Source organism: Chanos chanos, chromosome 8 (genome assembly GCF_902362185.1).
Source record: "Chanos chanos chromosome 8, fChaCha1.1, whole genome shotgun sequence".
NCBI classification, from domain to species: domain Eukaryota; kingdom Metazoa; phylum Chordata; class Actinopteri; order Gonorynchiformes; family Chanidae; genus Chanos; species Chanos chanos.
This window is the reverse complement of record NC_044502.1, coordinates 40,028,791-40,048,540: the sequence shown is the minus strand read 5'-3', so window position 1 is coordinate 40,048,540 and position 19,750 is coordinate 40,028,791. Positions and strand designations below refer to the sequence as shown.

General features: G+C 40.2%; 1 protein-coding gene across 1 annotated transcript in view; it reads right to left on the bottom strand.

Annotated features, from left to right (window-relative positions):
- Positions 1-16,686, bottom strand: part of grik3 (glutamate ionotropic receptor kainate type subunit 3) — a 72,615-nt gene extending 55,929 nt beyond the window's left edge. Inside the window, exon 1 of the mRNA XM_030781207.1 lies at positions 16,572-16,686. Within this exon, the coding sequence (XP_030637067.1) occupies positions 16,572-16,686 (115 nt within the window). The remainder of the gene's footprint in view (positions 1-16,571) is intronic.
- Positions 16,687-19,750: the final 3,064 nt, after the last annotated feature.

The window sequence follows — 19,750 nt, the reverse complement described above, 5'->3', positions numbered from 1 at the left end:
ACCCCCGATGTTTGCCACAGCTAGATCCAATCAACTTTTTATAATGGATGATTTGTATCAAACTCACCTTTCTCCCCCCTCCCGACCAACAGAATACACATTGTAGTGGTGAACCGTCTGTGGACTTGTGTTTCTGTACAGAGTTTGTGCATGTGTGTGTGTGTGTGTGCGTGTGCGTGTGCGTGTGCGTGTGCGCGTGCGCTCGTGTGTGTCTGTGTGTCTGTGTGTTGCATGTGAATCCTTTCAGGCAAATAATTCCAAAATATTAAGTAAGACGACTTGAAAAAAACATCTGAACTCCTCTTCATCTTAAAGATGAAAAATGTTTGAATTCATAGCAAATGAAAATAAAATATCAATGAAGACTTGTGCATATTAATGTTATTAATAGACAAAAGCACTGTCAAAGTGTCAGCCCTTAGACATTACTGTTCTCTGTTCATCTCATGCAACAAGAAAGATTGTAAATGAAGATTATAAATAGAAAACAGCTTTGACAACTTAAAAAAAACATGAAACTAGAATATAATGGAAAATCACATGTTATTTTTAAGATGTTATTTATATTACTTAAAATTGTTATAAACCCATGTTAAATAAAACTGACGAACAACACGGCTGAAAACGTCGCACCTGGTGCATGAGTAAGTCTGGCCTTATCAGATAACAGCACATGGTTTGGATAAAGTTTATGTATGGGCTTCAACCTCTCCTCATTCACAGTGGTAAGGAAAGGAGGTCTCCGAAGCTATGAGGAAGCTATGTCTACACAGTGTCTGAGCAAGCATGGGGTCCAAGGCCACCTTGCCACCACTGAGCTACACAGAAAACAAGACTGACATAAATTATGGAGGTTAGTCTTTGGTGCTGTTGTTGTTGTTGTTGTTGTTGTTGTTGTTTTTGTTCCCCCCCCCTTCAAAACTAGACAAAACATAAATTCTGCATCTGCTTGCTTTCTTCATAAATTGGCCTATATATGTCAGACAGTGAGGAAATAGGACTATAAATCCAACACATGCAGATTGGCAGTGTGAGCATTATCTTTTTTTTGTTCAATGGAGACAAATCCACTCATGATGGGTAAATATGTCACTTAAGAGAGCTCCTCTAACATTGCAGTGTTTAGCATCATAGTATATATATATTTGTAATATATATTATGATCTTATGACACACACACACACACACACATATATATATATATACACCCAGTGAATTTTTTTTGACAAAATCTTCTCGTATCTGTTCTAAACTGACATGCACTGAGTGACTGGCTCTGGTCTAACACATTACTCTAAAAAATATCAATGCACTAATTGCACAAAAAATTAACTAGTCATTCAGTTCCACTCACCAGACTAAAGGAGAAAACAAAACAAAACAAAACAAGAAAAGGGAACAAAAGAAAGAAGCTGTTTTTCAGATTTTTTCAATCAAATATTCACCCAGTCAACATCAGTTGTTCGTAACAGAGTTCAAAAAATCTGTTAGGGGGATTAAGCAATTCAGGTGTGGTTCGATATTACTATTTGCGGACCATCAAGTTGCTGAAATATGAAAACAATGTGCCTGTTCCAAGTTTCGCACAGATGGCTACCACATTTCTCCTTGACCTTCTGTGAAATCCATGGGCTTAATTACTGCTGCTGCAGGACTTGGACATGTTAATGACAGACTATGTATGTTAACTTCAAAACCTGCAGTGTGGGACATTGACAGACACTGAATTTTAAAGGTGGCACCAGAAATAATCCATTCTCCTAACATATATTTAAATATATTTTATAGAACCATTCCCCATAAAGCTTTGTGCATAATGTCACATATAAAGAAATTTGATGTTGTCCTTTGAATGGTTCCCTGCAGAACTCCCCTTCAGGGAAGGACACTCAGACTAAGCGTAAGTATGCCAAGCATATTATGTGTAGTCACGGTACAAACACAGCATGTAAAAATGATGGAAATGAGGATGTCGTTTGTCAAAGTTACCATAAATTCATAGCTAGGACAGTTCAATAATGGGGTGTTGTATTAGATATATCTTTGTAAGGATGAATCTTTGGATGTGTTGTGCAAGCACTGAACTAGACAGTCCTTTGTCAAGGTCACTGACCTAAGCTATAGTTTTTTTTTTAGCCTTTGTCCAGACTCATGTGCAGATGACATTTAAATGCAGTTTGTCACCATTCTGCTTGGAGGTCACCCAACACGATAAAGAATAACACAAAAAGATGCACATTATTCATTGTTCTTGTCTCAAATCTAATACAGTGCGTACAGTACAGAATTCTGTAAATACTGAGGTCAGTGTCTTCACCCTGAGTATGAAGAAATGTCCAGCCTGCAGTCCTTCAGAAACCCAGCTCTGCTCATGCTTTTTTCCCCCTCCCCACAGGTCAACAGCACCATATGACTCACTCGGAGACTCAGCCCAATCCAGCTGCCTGATAACAGTTAGATTATGCCCTGTTTGTCCTTAGATAGAATCATACCCCAATACACACACACACACACACACACTCTCACACACAAATGCAGACACACATACATACAAACACACACACACACACACACACACCCACACACACACACACAAACATTCACACAGATAAACACGCAAATGTACGTATACATATATATTTTTTTACAGTGTAGCATTTGTCAACATGTAATTCATCTTTGATTACGGCACCCTTCATAGGCCCTTGACAAAGCCAATATTTTCTTGCCGGGCTCCTTCCTGTCTTGCATTCAGGAGACTTCATCTATTCTTTGCTGAACAAATGTGTAATGTTACTACAAGCCACTCGTCTGCAACCGACTTCCACTTCTTATGTAAATGCAGTGCAGAGTGTGATCAGGGATTTATTTTCCAATGCTTTTTCGCTCTTCCCGCTCCATGGCTCTATCACCAACACCAAGGGATGAATGCCCCAGCCTGTTTGATTATACAAATTTAACATTGTCGCAGTGTAATCGTGTCTGTTCAACAGAAATGCTGTTGAGTCTGAAACTAAAATAAGGGGATTTTTTTTTTCTTTTTTCCCCCCTTTGAGGGAAAGAGTCAATACTACACTGCACACAATAGATCTGGAAAAGAGGTATGAAAAGAAAGCAAGAACAAGCGAGGAATGCGAGCTCATTCTCTGAAATAATAGTAAGGAAAAAGGACGAAGTTGACAAAAACATTAGGAGAGTGATCTATTACGTTACAGTTTTAGTCTTATCCAAAGGGCAGCACTACTGAAAGAGAAGGCCTCTTTTTGGAATAAAAGTGCAGTCATTTGATTTTTTTTACTGAGCAGTGAATGAGCCTGTGGCTACAGTCACCACTTCATTTAAGGCGGAAAAAATATATAGAAGCTGGCAGCCAGTTAAATGCAATTGCACACGTCAAGAGAGGGAAAGTAATTTCGAGAAAATCAAGAGCGCTCTTACAGGGCAGACATTCCAAACACAAAGAGCTGTCACATGTTTGCTACACAGTCCGTATACAGATTCAGCCATGATGCTACAGCATAAATGCAATCGTTTTTTCCAGGTATGTTCCAGGAGCAGAAGGAGAAAGGTTTAGAATTGTTTGACCAAGCGTGATTTTTACTACCATTCGAGATGGAAAGGTCTTCCAACATTTTTTTTTTTTTTTTTAGGCCTCCACTGTCAAATTTTAGGTTTAGGGTTTTGTATGTCTTTTAAGATGTTCTAATCTGAACTGAATCTAAACTGGGAGCTAAAACAGATTGAGAAACACACCCCTAACAAAAAAGGAAAGGAACTGAAGATGACAATGAGAGTTTCTTAACTATATGTTTATGTGTTTGCCATATGCAATCACGCATTGTGACAAAAAGCCGATTATAAATTCAAGCATATACAAAGTGAATGGAGGTCCAGGCAGTCATTTTACCGGGTATTAAAAAAAGAAGGAGAAGAAAAAGGCATGCAGTTATGAACAGAAATATGATGCGTCATATAACATCATATTCAAATGACCACATAAGCTATTTTCAATGGAAATTGTACAAGATATGACCAAAGATATTTCAGCAATCCAACTGGTGAATTAAATGGCCGCATTAACAAAGAGACAGGGCAAGAATTATCATCAGTCAAAATTTGGCACCAAACCTCATCGTCACTCTTTCACATGCATCAGCCCTCTGGCAGAGAAAATGATATCATAAATTAGTAAGTTATGTTAAGTCACGACAGTAGCAAAATGACACTACATGAAAAAAACAACTTTGTAAAAAGTATCGCTATGACTTATAGACGTCCTAAAATGGATACAGAGTTTGTTTGCCAATGTCTATGGGTCTATGGAGTTATGAAATATATAGGCTACAACTCTCTTTGCGTCTTTAAAATAATTAGAGTCATTGTTTACTTTGCCAAAAAATGAGTAGCTTACTGCATGCTGTGGTGATGTAGTGTGTTTTGCAAAGACATGTCTCAGGTGTGAACTGTCCACTTTTCACTAAGTGCGTTTGATTGAATTTGTGGAGGCTTCGGTAAAAACTGGTGCTCCAACCTACCAGTTCTTTTGGCCATACACACTGAATTTAACTGCCCCGGTACAAGTGAATGTCTTAATTTTGACATAATTGATGTGCAAAGACGAGATTCAAAAACCAGACAGCTCGCTGAATACGGTCTCAGATGAGATACGATACAAAATAAAGAAATGTCCATTAGCGCTCACGTATGAACCGTGGAGTACAGGAACAATAGAGTAAATTACTTTTGCTTCTTTCACTTCTGTGTTCTATTACTTTGCAATCTTGTCTCCAAAACGAAATGACTGTGACCGCTGTTATAGACATTCTATTAAAATTGCCTCGCTATAAAAAGATATTACAGCAGTTTAATTTTCTGGAAGCTGGCACCGGCAACAGAGGAAGAGGCTGGTTCTCTGACATCAATCGTTCAAAGTCTGACATGTAGATGAAGAACGAGCATTTACCTTTTCCTGCCGCATATTCGACACAATAGTCTGCTCGACACCATATAGTGCTTCTCTAGGAGATTTAAATCAAGAGACAATCAATCGACAAAATCTTAGCCATCAAAATAATACTGTGTATGGTCAAAATACACTTCAGATAGAGGGTATACAGTGTGCCAGAGAGCACTGCTTGTCAATACATCTGAGTGAGCTTTTTTATATTGCACATGGTGGTGTAAAATCCGGAAGGTCTTTCCGTGGGTATTTTCAGTGCATTTCAGAAGTACATTACAGAGATATACAACCCTCTGGCATCACATGGAATGTTCTGTCTCTAGGAGACGTATCAGAGCACCTTTTTTTTTTAAATGCAAGGTTGAAATATTATAATTGGCATTTTCTGGAGTTAAAAAAAAAATTGTAAATAATATGTTGGCACCAACTTCTAACATTAGCAAGGAACTTGCAGAGTTCAATTTTCGACAAATCTCTTGCAATCATTCCACTGAACAGCGCTGTAATTACCTTGTTACGTATGCTATATGTGCATATAACAGGTAGACAGTCTGTGGAATGATATACTTTAGATGGAATGATACACTTAAGAATTGAATGCCAGGTCTCCACCAATCAGGGAGCTTTTGTCAGGTCCACTGGGGCTGCTCAGCCAATGTGTCGGTCTGAGCCGTCAGGGTTTCACAGCTAATCAACCCCCAAGGAGAAATTCTTTGTGAAGGCAGGCTGTTCTAGCTTTCCATCAGGACCAGGGAAGACAATCACTACCCATTCCCGCTGGATAACAAAAATCAAGCTACGCAGATGACTGGAAAATCATGAAGGAGATGGCAGGTGGAGCAGTGGATGGTGCAATCAAATGCAGACAGAATGAGGGAGAAAAAGAGAGAGAGAGAGAAAAAAAAGGCCTGTCTTGGACTGTGAATTGTAGGTTTGCAACTGGCACTCCTTTTTGAGGGGGTTGCAAATCATCTTCTGCTGATAGTGTTCCATTAAAATGATAAACAAGTGATTATAAAGCGTTCTGTGGTATCTGACCTCGAGTCAAAAACCCGGGCTCTCAACCAGCGATGAGAGCCTTCTGTAACCCTGTGTAACAGCATTAACGGATAGATGTCTCTGAGAAAGACTTGATAGACACAAATGACTTTAAGGCCATTACATAAAGTCCCATAATTGGCCGTCATTATTGAAATATAAACACAATAATCCACCAAAAAATGGGACAGGGGTGGAAAGGGAACAGGCCATTGTGTCCCAGTGGGGATTACCACAATGTGCAAATGCTGAACGGGATTAAATTTGCAATTTGACAGGAAGGGGTCTGGTTTGTGTAAGAGGCCTCAGAAAAAAAAAAGAAAAAAAAAAAAAGGTTCATTTTTTTCCAGGAAGGGTTCAAGAGCTTCAAAAGAGTACTTCTATGTTACTGCTCTATAAGGAAATAGGATGAATCGTTTAGGGGGAGGAGTAGGAAGGAAGAAAAGGGACAAAAAGTTCTCTCCCTATCATCATGGTGGTTTGAACTAGCTCAGTCTTCATGGTTCCACTCCATCGTGATTGGTCAGGAAGACGTATAATTGGGAGAAATATCGTCCCTCGTTGTTCTTTCAAAAGACTGGAAGTGGCGGGAGCTAGTTTAATAGGTATCATCCAACGCACGCGCACACACACACAGAGAAAGAGCGAGAGACAGAGAGAGCCACAGCAGACATCAGCCCCCAAGGCTGACGGGCTGCCTAATTTTTATGCACAGGGCATCCCAAATGTCATTACTGGCTAGAAAAACGGCACAAAGACTCACTGATTGTCCCCGGGCCTTGACATGGCTTCCTTTTTTCAATCACTCTTCCATTCCATAGTCAAGTGATGCCCAGTGCATGATCACAATGGGTGAAATTCAACATTAAGGCTTGTCTTATCTTTGTACTAACAATTATTTCCTCCGATTTTCATGATATCAGCACAGAAATTACTACTCCTTTTGTTGGGGCAACCATAAAGCTATGTGTATTGATATTAACCATGTAGTTAAGGGATTTACAGAACAAGAATATGCATAATTCAAGGGACAATCATTTAAATTCAAGAGATTTACGTGCTATTCACGTATTGTTGTGTTTTTCTGAGGCTTGCAAGAACATGGTGAAGTTATATAAAGACAAAAGAAAAGAAAAGAAAAGAAAAGAAAGAGATTTATATAAACCCTTCACTTGTTTTTGCTGTGTTAAAAGATGTTCTGAAGAGACTGCAGAACTGTATTGAAAATAAGCCTTTGGGCAGACTGCCCTCAGAAAGAAGCTAGTCTCAAACTTCACTGACTGTCTTTGACATTTTAGACAGATCAATTTAGACATTTCAGAATATTGCTGTTTTGTAAGCGTCAGCGGTTAGTGTACCCAAATATGTGTACAATGCCTTTTAAAACCCAGACATCGCATCATTGGGGAGGGCAACTGCAAAGCCTTTGGTTTTGTTTTTATTTGTTCATTTATTTATTTATTTATTTATTTATTGGCAAGCCCGGCGTTCAGCAAATCACTATCCACCTTGCTGTACTTGGTTCTGTGCTGAATGACTCAACATCACCTATGACATTTTCCTGTTTTCTATGCAATAAGAATGCTGGTAGGAAGAGCACACACATACTCACCCTCTAGCACAGCTGTGATAGCCAACAAGCCAACCCACATCTTTTTTCAAAAAGGCCCAAATCCACATTGACTGTCACATGGACATGGGTAATGGTGATTTAAATGGATAGCCTGGATAACCACAAGTCTGTGGAGCTGGCACTGCGATCTTGCCTTGTAATATCAGTTACCCATTAACAGAAGACAACATGATAGTATTTCTCAGTATAAAAAAATACTTTCTCAGCAACACTGTAGTGCAATCCAGTAAGTAGTGTGGTGGGGGACAAAATTCCTTTACACAAAAATAAAACATAAGGAGGATTTTTTAAAAGGCAAGATTAAAAAATTCATTTGAATGTATTGTAGGTAGTTATTACAAATAAACAGCACAATACAGAGAATAAACAATCCCCTACCCTCTGTGTGTGTGTGTGTGTTTGTGTGTGTGTGTTTGTGTGTGTGTGTGGGGGGGGGGGGGGTTAACATACTTTTATATATTTATTTATCTATTTATTTATTTATTTATTTGTTGGGGGCGGGGGGGTCAAAACTGATAATCAGATAACACTTGCTAATTCACAACTGTAATTATTCATGCAAATATTATGATCTCATGTTTGCATTCCAAGTGAAGCAATTAGAGCCAAAGTAATTAATTCTGCTAGTCAGTGTTGCATTATCACCATGTTTTCATTTATTTTATTTTTTTTCACAGTGTAGTGCAGTCTGGATTAGGGTTTTGTGATGATCAGAATGTGATAAAAAAAAAGGGCCCTTGATTTCACACACATGACTGTATTTTATGTTCAGTTGACACCTGTGCTGATAAGCTTCAAACAACATGCTATTTATTTTCTTTGTGCGGAAAGATGAAGCAGTACGTAAACATCCCCACTAAGATACCAAGTGAAAAAAAAAAAAAGACTTGGTCATTACCTGGCAGCCATAGCTATGATGTGTGTGTGTGTGTGTGTGTGTGTGTGTGTGTGTGTGCGTGTGTGTATACACACATATGTTCCGTGAGAACACACATTGTGAGTACAGCAGCAATGACTGGCCTGGATATTTAATTATGTATTCTGACAGAATCTAATCAAACTTGATCCAACTGGTTCTGTCACAGTTTTAGACAAACAGTTTTATGCAATTCTATGAAAACACATTCGCACAAAAGCTTTGAAAAAAAATTTGTGCTAAACATTTTAAAGTGCTTATGTGTCTTCAGGGCCAAAGAAAAACGTTTCTGTTCGACTTTCCCCTTCACTCGTACATTTTTTTTTTTTTCCCTGACAGCAAACATGTGGTCCTGCTTCATTTTCAAAATCCCCTGTAAATCCTTCCAGTTTCTGCCTTTCCTCTTGCTTGTGTATCAAACACAACCTCCATTTCATGCCTGACAAGACCAAGTCTCAGCGCGTGCAGGTGGTCAGCGCTAAGACACTGAGTCCTGTGCTTTCTGTGGTTAACCACTATATTCTCAGAGAAATCAACATGCCGCCTCTACCCTTCTCTACGGTGCCACGCCGAAAATCGCCTCTCATCCACAGTGCAGCTAGATGATAGGAACAGATGGAAGCTAACGCACCGCTAAAATGAATTATACCAGTCTTCAGAGGTGCCAAACAATTTTGTGTAACCTCACTGTACGAGCCAGCTATTGAGAAAAATCAATACGGTTTTCAAGTACTACTCTTCACTCTAGACCAAAGTTGCTGATTTACTGATCATACCTGTATGCTTTCAGTGCACGGTTGTTACGCAAGGGCTTTTTTTTTTTTTCGTCAGAAAATGCTCATATGAATAGATACATACTCTCTGAAGAATTTAGAATTCATGCCAAAAGCATTGGAACAACAAAATGGCTTTAGGCAGCCTTGAGTGCTTTGCCTCTGTGACAATGAAGGTTCCAAAGCTCTTGTCGACGCTTAAAGGAACAATACGGCAGACCTGCAAAAAAAAACAAAAAAAAAAAAAAGAACTCTTGAACTCGTGGAGTTCACAGAGTTTTTCTCTGTGCTTCTTGACCTCCTAACCCTTCTTCAAGTACCAATAAACTAGGAAAGCGCAATCTCTCAGCCAAGAGCTTGTAAAGTAATAGTTAGTTGTTATTGCGACCAATTAGAAAAAGCAGAGAAGAATCTCTTTTGTTGTTGTTGTTGTTGCTGGTTTATTTATTTATTTATTTATTTGTTTGTTTATTTGTTTATTTTTTCGTGAGATTGGTAGAAAGAGCTGCATATACGCTAGGCTCTTTGCCGCACTCCGCTTTCCCATGGCTATTTTTCAGCCTGGAAACGGGGCTGATTTTGCGCATGTACCTCTTTCTGGTCATGGAAGCGTGGAACTCCTCCAAAGGACCCTGCCATTTCCCAGTCTGCTAGAGACAGCGAGGGTCAATGCAGTCGGCTTCTCCGCCACCTCTTCTGCAACACGGTTTGCTAAATACGGTCTTTGCCATGGCCAATGAATCCTTAATGTCAATGTCTGATTAAGTCAGAGGAAAAGGTCTGCCATTGTATTACCAAGGTAACAAGGAAGCCTTAGCTGCGAGCTCCCGCTTTAACACAGATTTCTGCAGGCACTGATCATGTCTGGAGACGGACAAGGCAGTCCTCCTCAGGTGGGGGGGTGGGGGGGTGGGGTGGGGGGGTTGGGGAGTGAGGGGGTGGCAGCTCTGTTGAATGCCACGCTATTTGAAAGGAGAAGAGAAAAAAAAAGAAGCCGTTTTATCTTGCTCGGGGCAACACACAAAAGAGGCAAGCGCGGCAACGTGGCAGGTTTTTAAATTGGGATCAAAAGGTTCGAGCTAATTAACAAACTAAATAAGAGTTTGCCAAGCTTCACCAGCACAGAGTTCTCTCCCCGTTTATGGGTTTTCACAGGGCAACACATAGCGGATATTTAATCTCTGTGTGTGTGTGTGTGTGTGTGTGTGTGTGTGTGTGTGTGTGTGTGTGTGTACACAGGCATATGCGCCTGCGTGTGGCGTGCGCGTGCGTGTATGTTTGCATGTGCCTGTGTTGTTATGGTTGTTGTTTAAGGGGGGTACGAGACTAAAAAAAAAAAAAAAAAGAAAAATGCATAAAACAATAACACCATGTCCTTGTCACTGTCCCCTCTGCATGTCAGTGCAACCTGTGTCCATAAAAGTCTCCAACATTGGTTGGAGGGTTGAGCATTCCCGTTTGACTGCTTTAATTCTATTTGACTTTCCCAGCAGAGCCAGGGTGATGGCTGTGACTGGGAGTCGGATGGGTGAGACAGGGGCTCGTAATAAAGACAAATGGGGACAACATGAAATTTGATTCTGTCTGGTGAAGCAGCACCACCCACAGAAGTAAAAAAAAAAAAAAAAAAAAAAAAAAAAGAAGAGAGAAAGAATGATAGATAAACAGAAACCAACAACACTGACAACCTATGAATTTCGCCAAGCTGTCAAATCCAGAGGGGCACAGATCCGGCAATAACGGCGCCCATCCCTGGAGATGGAGAATGTGGGGAAAAAAAAAAACAAAACAAGAAACCTCCCAATATTATCTAATTCTCCTCCAATGCCCCCCCCCCCCCCCCCCCCCCCCCCCCATATCCGCAAGTTCTACTTGTCAGGTGATGTATCAGGGCTTCTTGGGGTTTTGTGTCATCCGAAACAGGTTCCGTCCCCTTCTGTCACTATTCCAAAGGGGGGGGGGGGGGGGGGGGGGGTCCATGGATGAATCAGTGTGAGAGAGTCACACCGTTTTATTTATTTAAATCATTATCAGGAGCATATGTTCCCCTCAGACCTTTTTCTGTGGAACACACACTTTGTAGCGTGATATGAAAACACCATCTGCTACGAGAACACGGCGATGTTACCAACAGAGAGAGGGCCCACTGTGTCAAAGGATTATCTTCCAGTTTGGGATCTCCGTTACATTATCAGCAGTCTCCACCGGCCATCAGAGGATGGTCCTTATGATTCATGATGAATAAAACCAATTAGGTCTCAATTATATGAAATTAGAACGGCCAAGAAAGACCATTTCCCAAATGGTAACATATTCTTTGGGTTTACAAGATACTCCAATAATCTGCTGTAATATCTTCCTAGTCACTCGTTTACAAATTGAATGATACATTCTCTTCCATTGTTTTGGAGAGGGTATAATGCAAACTTCTACACTTGCCATAGGTTTTAAGGAAGCGTTTGTCTCATCCATTAAAACAGGTTATTATTTTTGAGATAGCAAGAAGATCAAGACAAGAATCATACTTCTGCAAAAGAACAATTTCATTCCACATAATATAGAGTTTTCAGATTAGAACTTCTGTACAGAAGGTTAATGTAATCTGTGTGTGTGTGCTTGTGTGTGTGTGTGTGTGTGTGTGTGTGTGTGTGTGTGTGTGTGTGTGTGTATGCGCACTAGGGAATGGAGGGGGAGAGTTGTTGTTGTTGTGTTCAAGGTTATGGCACATTAGCAGATAGCTCGCTGGTCTCGGAACCCGTTCTCTGAACAGGTCTCACCTCTGGCGTGAGTAGACTGTCCCGCTGACTTAAAGGTACAGGACATGGTGCATTTGAACGAGGCCTTCCTACAGAACTAAACTGACATCTGTTGCTTCTCATTAAGTATATTAAAGCTAATACCAAGGCCACCAAGTGCTTTTAATGGAGGGGGACGTATGAACAGTTTCTGTGAAAATCTAGCACCTGTTAGTCTGTGTGTGTGTGTGTGTATGTATGTGTATGTTTGTGTATGTGTGGGTTTTGGTATCCGCTCCTTTGTCTGGGTGACACAAACCCCTTCTCACTCTCCCTTGTTTCTCTAATCGGCCTCTGCAGGCTAGAAAAACAGAGCCCTCAGTATTATACATCAAAGCGCCTATGCACTGGGCTCAGCTTTTCAGTGACCTGTCCCTAGCTCTGTTCAAATGCAGAGTGCTGACTCTCAGACCCCCATCTGTGCTAAGAGGTGTCTGTCTCTACTCTCTCCTGTCTGTGCAGCGATTAAATTTACATGAAAATGAATAATTCATTTCTACTCCTCAATTGATGGCCATCTTAATTTGATAGAACTTGTGATGTTTCGCTTCTTGTTGTCAGCTTCTCTCTAATTTAATCTCCTTTCTCCCCTGTTTTCCTTCTCCTGTACAATTATTTCAACCTGGTATCAGTGCCAAGCTGAATAATTTAGACGGACTCCGGCTTTGTTGTGAGTAGGTTGTAAGCACAATGATGAGTTTTTGTTTCATATCATTCAATTTCTGGCCCATTTGATATTAAGCACTTCATGATCTCTAGAAGACATGTCCTTGGGAAGACCATAAATTTCACACTTCACAAAACAGACATTTTGGTATACTTCCTAGTATCTAGAATATAGAATTATATTCTTTAATACAAGTGGTGCCATAAAAAAGTCAATTCATTTCAAAAGGCCAGTCTGTATATCTCACCACACATTTTCAAAAGGTCTATTGAATATAATTTTTTTTTTATGTTTGTAGAACAGACTACTAATATTCTGAAAATTGAGCTCTCACGAGAAACAACGATGTTATTTGTAAAGTTCATGTTTTGCTTGTTGAACAGTAAGCGTACAAAACGATGGACATAGTCCGTCACATAACCCTCCATATTAACACTTCAGCAGTCTTGAAGAAATAAAACTTGATGATAAATTTAAACCAGGTCAGCTGTTGCTCTGGGAAAACAGTAACAGAAACAAAAGCGATATAAAATCATGAACCAGATTGGTTAACTGGCAGTGATGAAGCACTTTAAGTATTAGGTAGATAAAGCAATTGATTATTCAATAAATCCCTGTCTTGCTTTGATCTCCCGCAATCAGAAATAAAGAAGAAAAAAGGGCCAGAGGCCATAAATTAGCTTCATCAATCGTCTGCCTGAACAGGAGATAATGCAACAACGATGTCAGTTAATATGGATCTGAAAATGGTTGCCAGATGAGAGATTTCAAAAGATTGCCTGTTTGGTTTCTGACCTGTACACCACGGCAGCAAATGTAACGTAAATATATCTGTATCACACGTTCCACCATCTGTCAAATGTCACGAGACAGAACACACAAGGATGTGTTTGAAAAAGGGATTATATTTTCAACTGTGTTCATTAAATTTAATCATATGTTTGGGGTTTTTTTTTTTTCTTTCTTTCTTCTGTACACCAACATGAAGCACCTCACAACTCTGTGTAATGACTAAAACATTTTGCTGATCAGAAAAAAAAAAAAAGGAAAAAGGCACCACCCGCAAAATGTTCACTGCAGCAAAACACCACCACAGCGTCTAAATCAGTGCTGGAGCATTCATCACCATACTCATACACACACACACACACACACACACACACACATATATATACACAACATTGTCTCTACAGTGGCGCTGAGCAACTATGAGTTTCAGCTTTGGTTAAGTAAGAAGGCAAAAGCAATGCAGCTGAAAACAAGAGAGCAGGAGAGAGAAAAAAAAAATAGTCATCTCCTCCTTCAGACGTTTACAAGCGTGGAGAGTGAGTTTGATCGACCATCTGGCCTCGCTGAAGAGCATTGTAAAAACAGTGAAATCAATGGAGAAGAGCCCACCTTGGATACCCACCATTACACAGATGGTGTACAGACACACATTCAGTCTAAATCACAGAGAGAAGACAGTGTGCCGACAACCACACACAAACTCGCACACACACCACACACCACACACACCACACACACACACACACACACACACATACACATCCATTCGCTTTCTTTCTGGGCAGAAGCCCTCCTTAATGAATGCCACCTTTGTGACAGTTATGATCTCAGAGGCGTGGGCAAGTCCCTCGCTGCCCATTGTCCTCCGGCTTAAACAGAGCCCTCTTGTGGCTTAAAGGGGAACAGCTGAGACACTGAAATGTATAAAAGATGATGTACATATAAACTTACTGAATATATTTGTAAAGGAACATGATCAGGACAATGCATGTTTACAAATGCCCATGCATGCATGTGATAATTCCATATTTGTACTAACGCAGAACTGTTAAAAACACCGCAAACATATACATATATATGAACAAATCCACACACCACATCCAAATAAATCCAAATCCAGACTACAATGTACATGTAAATGAACAAAAACAAGTATGTCAGCAAAAATACAAGAAAGCACAGTGGTAAAATTCTGACAGCCTCGCAGCATGCAGAAATAAATCTAAACCATTGTATAATTCTATGCATATTAAAAATGACCTTCTGAAGTTCCGTTATTTCCCTCACTGTCAAACCCACACTTAAAAAACAGGATGCCACACGTGTGTGTGTGTGTGTGTGTGTGTGTGTGCGCATGCGAGTGTGTCTGTGTGTGTCTGTGTATTGGTGTATGTCTGTGCATGTGTGTGAATGCACATGATTGTGTGTGTGTGTTTTAGAGAGAGAGAGAGAGAGAGAACACTGCTCATGGTTACTGCTTTATTTTAATACATTTCAGGGTAAATTTGACTCAGTTCTGTCATTTCAGAGAAAAAAAATCCTGTCACTTTTTGTTTGGGATTTTTTGTTGACTGCACTGCAGAAATACAACAGCAACTGCTGCGAAAACGATTCAGTTTACACTAGTAGTACAAAGCCCACAAATCTGCGCTGAGACAGACATCACATATCTTCACTACCGTGTCATATATGTCAAAGTTACAGACATCAATCTTCAGCCAATGCAAACGCCCACTATAATACTGACGAACTGAAATACTTAAGATCAGAAGCTGAAACTGATCATCTTTCTCCATCAGTCACAACCTAACTGTACTACTTATATGAGACACACAAAGACGGCCCAACCGATGGCAAATGAAGAACCACTGTAAAGTGATGTATTTATAATTATATTACAACCCACAACTATAACGTCTCAGAGAAAAATATATGCGTGCGTGTGTGTGTGTGTGTGTGTGTGTGTGCGGGGGGGGTTACAGAAAATTAAGCTACTTTCATATTACGTCGGATTACTTGTGAAATGATTTTTTATGCGGCCGTGTTCTTCGAGTGAATGTTTAGAGATGTTAATGTGTTTTAAAGGGTTTTTGAGTAATTGTCCAGCATAGCACCATGCCACATGTCAAAAGTAATCTGCCTCGAGACAAAAACGTATTGATCTTCCTTCGGCTCCTGTCTCCTCGCGACGCGTATTGTTTCATCGCCTCGCCGGACCCCAAATGAGAAATAGGCTATTTTTGTTGTTGATGTTGTTGTTTTTCTCTGCGTGTTAAAAAAGCACGAGGGAGCACTGCGGATGTACTTTTTGGATTCAGAATGAAACAACACAAAGTTAAATAGACAAAAAAGAAAAGCTTAGAAGCGTCTTGTGGTGTGCCGTCTGCGTAATGGCGAGGTTTCTTGCAAACTTTCCACTTCACGGGTCTGTTTCTAAGGCATGCATATCAACTGTCCCTGACGTCTTTCAGAAATAAAGGACAGAATCTTTGTGGCTTGCATTCCATTCGTGTTTTTGTCCTTCTAATGTCTTACAGTCATTGTAAAAAACAAAGCCATTTTGAAGACAGTCATTTAAAAAAAATGGTAACACTTTAATCAACATGGCACTCGCTTAATTGGTCATAAAAATACAAAATGTAACAGTGGGGGTAGATCCACCGCATCGTTTTAAAGTTTGGCATCTGCATATTACCCTTAATGATTATCATTATGCAAAGTTACTTTATCACGGTTGACTCGATACCGTTATTCGAGCAGAGGACCTACCCACCAGGTCAATTTGAAAATCGCACTTTGACATTTACTGCATCAGATCAACGGCGTGATTAAAAACAATATGTGAATAAGATGATGAACAAATAGCTATACCATACTACAAGACAGTACAGTCACTGAAATAGTCACGATCTAGATTTGCTCAAATGGAAGGAAATTTGATCTCAAGTCTCGTCGACACTCAAACTCAGTTTTAAACCAGTGTGCATAGACATTTCTTACCTATTCGTATGACATGAGGCATTCCGCAAGAACACTGAATCCAAAAAAGACATACAATGACCGTTGTCCAGTATTCCAAAATTGCACTCCGGGGCGACAACCAAGTGTTTCTCATGATTGAGAAGAAGTGGGATCCACTTTTTTAGGAATCCAAGGACGTCTCAGAATTGCTCATCAAATTTGTATTCGTGGGAGTCATATGAGGATTTGACTGCCTGCGACAAATTTGCACTCATTGTACTTGGTGAAACATTCTCCCAGTTTTTTCCTCTCTCTCTCTCAAGTCTCAAATCAGTTTCGCTTAGATTAAGCCCCGGTTCTTCACACAGACGGATCAGTGCTCTACCTGCGAACGCTGGCCGTTACAATTAGCCTGCAGGAGTCTCTGTATCCCCTCCTACCGCTGATGCTATCTGTCGGCTGGCTCAGACGCCGCAACAACCGGGCTGGAATCCCGTGCAAATGTGGAAGGGGACTGCGCCTGCGGTACTTTTAGCCACCACAAATAATTCTCTTGACGGAGTCAGCAGTTGAAATATCAGGAAATTCGTCGACTCTTTAGTGCGATCCTTGGGAATTCTCTCACATTTGGTATGCGGCATCTGAACAGGAAGAAAGTGCAATTTCTTACCACTATCGAAGTCAGCTTTCCATACTGTCAGCCAAACGACTTCTGATCTGGTACGACAGTAAACGACAAAAAATCAGTTATTAGTTGTTCAAACCGCGCTTTCCTTCGTGTTTTATGAATTCGAAAAGTATTTTATACAGAAACGGCACTACTTACACACATTAAAACATCTCGAGGAGAGTGTTAATTACTTTGTTGAAGGTACTATGAGTGGTAGGCGCAGGTTTCTCTAAATGGCCACCTGAGGCACATGCGTCATTGCGCAAAATATTTGCAGTCCGTGCGTGGACAATGCACTTGAATGCGCATATACCTAACTTTATTTATTTATTTATTTATTTAATAAATGTGATCTTTAAGGCTAACTCAATCATCAGTGTAAGCTAACAATTTAGAAGTTACTGATACTATCGATTCTAAATTATTAAATTACGATTTGTGATGTGAATCAATCCTCATCTATGTAGAGTTTGTTGTAACACTTTTGAAATTACTCTTACTCTTCCACGCTCTATTGAAAGCATATGAGTCCAAAACTCCAGAGAAAAATGCTTATGCTCAGACTTCAGTTTGTAGACGGACACTCGTGTCGCCTACGTCTTTTTCAAAATAAACATTATATTGTCTCATTACACTGAAATTATTTACTCTAAGAGGATAAAACATACCGAAGTATTTACATAAAGGACAATAATAATATGGACGAGGAGTCAGAGGCAATGACAAAGCAGAGTGCTTCTCTCCTTTATTTGGGGCACTCTGTCTGTGTCAATGAGCACATTAAGCCCACATAACTGCTTATTGCCTATCTGTCTGTCCATTTTTCATGCTTTATACGGTGCAGTCATCCACATGCCGCGAGTGAAACATGACGACGATCACTTCGAGAAAGTATGCCAGCCCTCTGCACCTCCACACCCCCGGACCCTCCCAAACCTCCACACCGTGTAGCTATCGACTGCATCCGAGTAATGAAATCGAATGATAAGTGTATTTATTCTCCTCTGTGACACAGGCAGTTTATTACTGTCACGATGTATTTCAAATAATCCTTGCGCAGTCCTTTACAGTCTTCTTCATTCGTGAGTTGGTGGCCATCTGCTTGAAGGGACACAAGATTGATTACCATCATAACTGTGAGTGTACAGGAACATAATAATCATCAGCTGAACATACAGTCCTCAATGTTAAACTATCGTTGTTGAATATGCCATCCATTTGCTTGCCAATACATTATCAGAAATCTCTCACAGTCATTACTGGGTTGGATTCAGAGGTAAATATTTGCATGTTAATGAACGAAGTCTCATAGCACTGTTCTGTATGAAATTAACTAAAATGACCCATCATGAAATATAATTTAACATTTTACATTGACAATTTAAATTAAGCAGCAAAAAGTAAATATTGTTCATGTCTACTTTGTTTGAATGCTGATGACAATCAAAATGTTTGTATTATTTGGAGCTGCGTGCACCAACCACTTGAAATGGGTTCCAATGCATATTCATGTCTGCAGGTTCAGATTTATGACCCCCTGGCACAATATAAGGGCAATCAATGTGAGTTATGTGCCCCTGCCTTTCGCATTATCAAGATTCATTGACTGCTGCTCCCAGAAATACAAAATGTTGACTGTGCTGGCAAACAAGACATTGTAACGTTGTAGCTGCCCTCTCTGAAGGCCTTCAGCTGGGCTCTCCATTAGCCCAACTGATGAGTGGAACTGATCGATGACTCTGATCAGCAGCGGTGGCAGGTGGGTGCCGGCAGACGCAAGATGGAGGGACGGCCGAAAAAAAGCGACATCATCATCATCATCACTCAGAACTCCTTCACCGAACAAGGCATTCCCTCTCCATTACCCCCCTGAAAGGGAGAGCAGATAATGTTAAACATATGCATTGTCACTTTGTTTTGTGATTACTGAAAGACTAATGGAAAAGGAGAGATTTATAGCACCTTTAAATGCTTGAGTAAAATTGCAGAGGGCATTATCATGAGTCGCTTTTAATAAACACAGCTTTGACAGCATCCTAAGCCTCACTCGCTCCCCAAAGCATTATTGATAGAGAGTGAAGGTGAAAGTCATTACTACATTTCACTCAACTCCCGGCTGGTAAGTGTAATGTATACGCAAAAGGGACTTGAGAGATTTACCATGCGGTTCTTTGGAACGCTGGAGAATTTTGACCGTATGACCGTATTTTGACCGTATATCACATATATCATAATTTCATATGTCATTATTTGGCATATGGAGGACGTTGCGCTTAAGTCAAACACAGAAACATCACACAGAAGTAAAAACAGTTTTTCTCATCCTCCAGACACACATCGAAGTGTTGCAAAGTCATGTGTGAGCGTGTTCTCTATTTTTGTTTTCTGAAATGATTACCAGTGCATTCAAAAGCGAGGCGCCTCTGACGATCAATGTCTAGTCTGCCAAGTCAGTCATAGCTAATGGTTCAGAAAACACAAAGGCCCCTATTGTAAAACTAGAACCATTGACAAGTGTTGCACTTAGTTGACAAGATTGATCAGCACA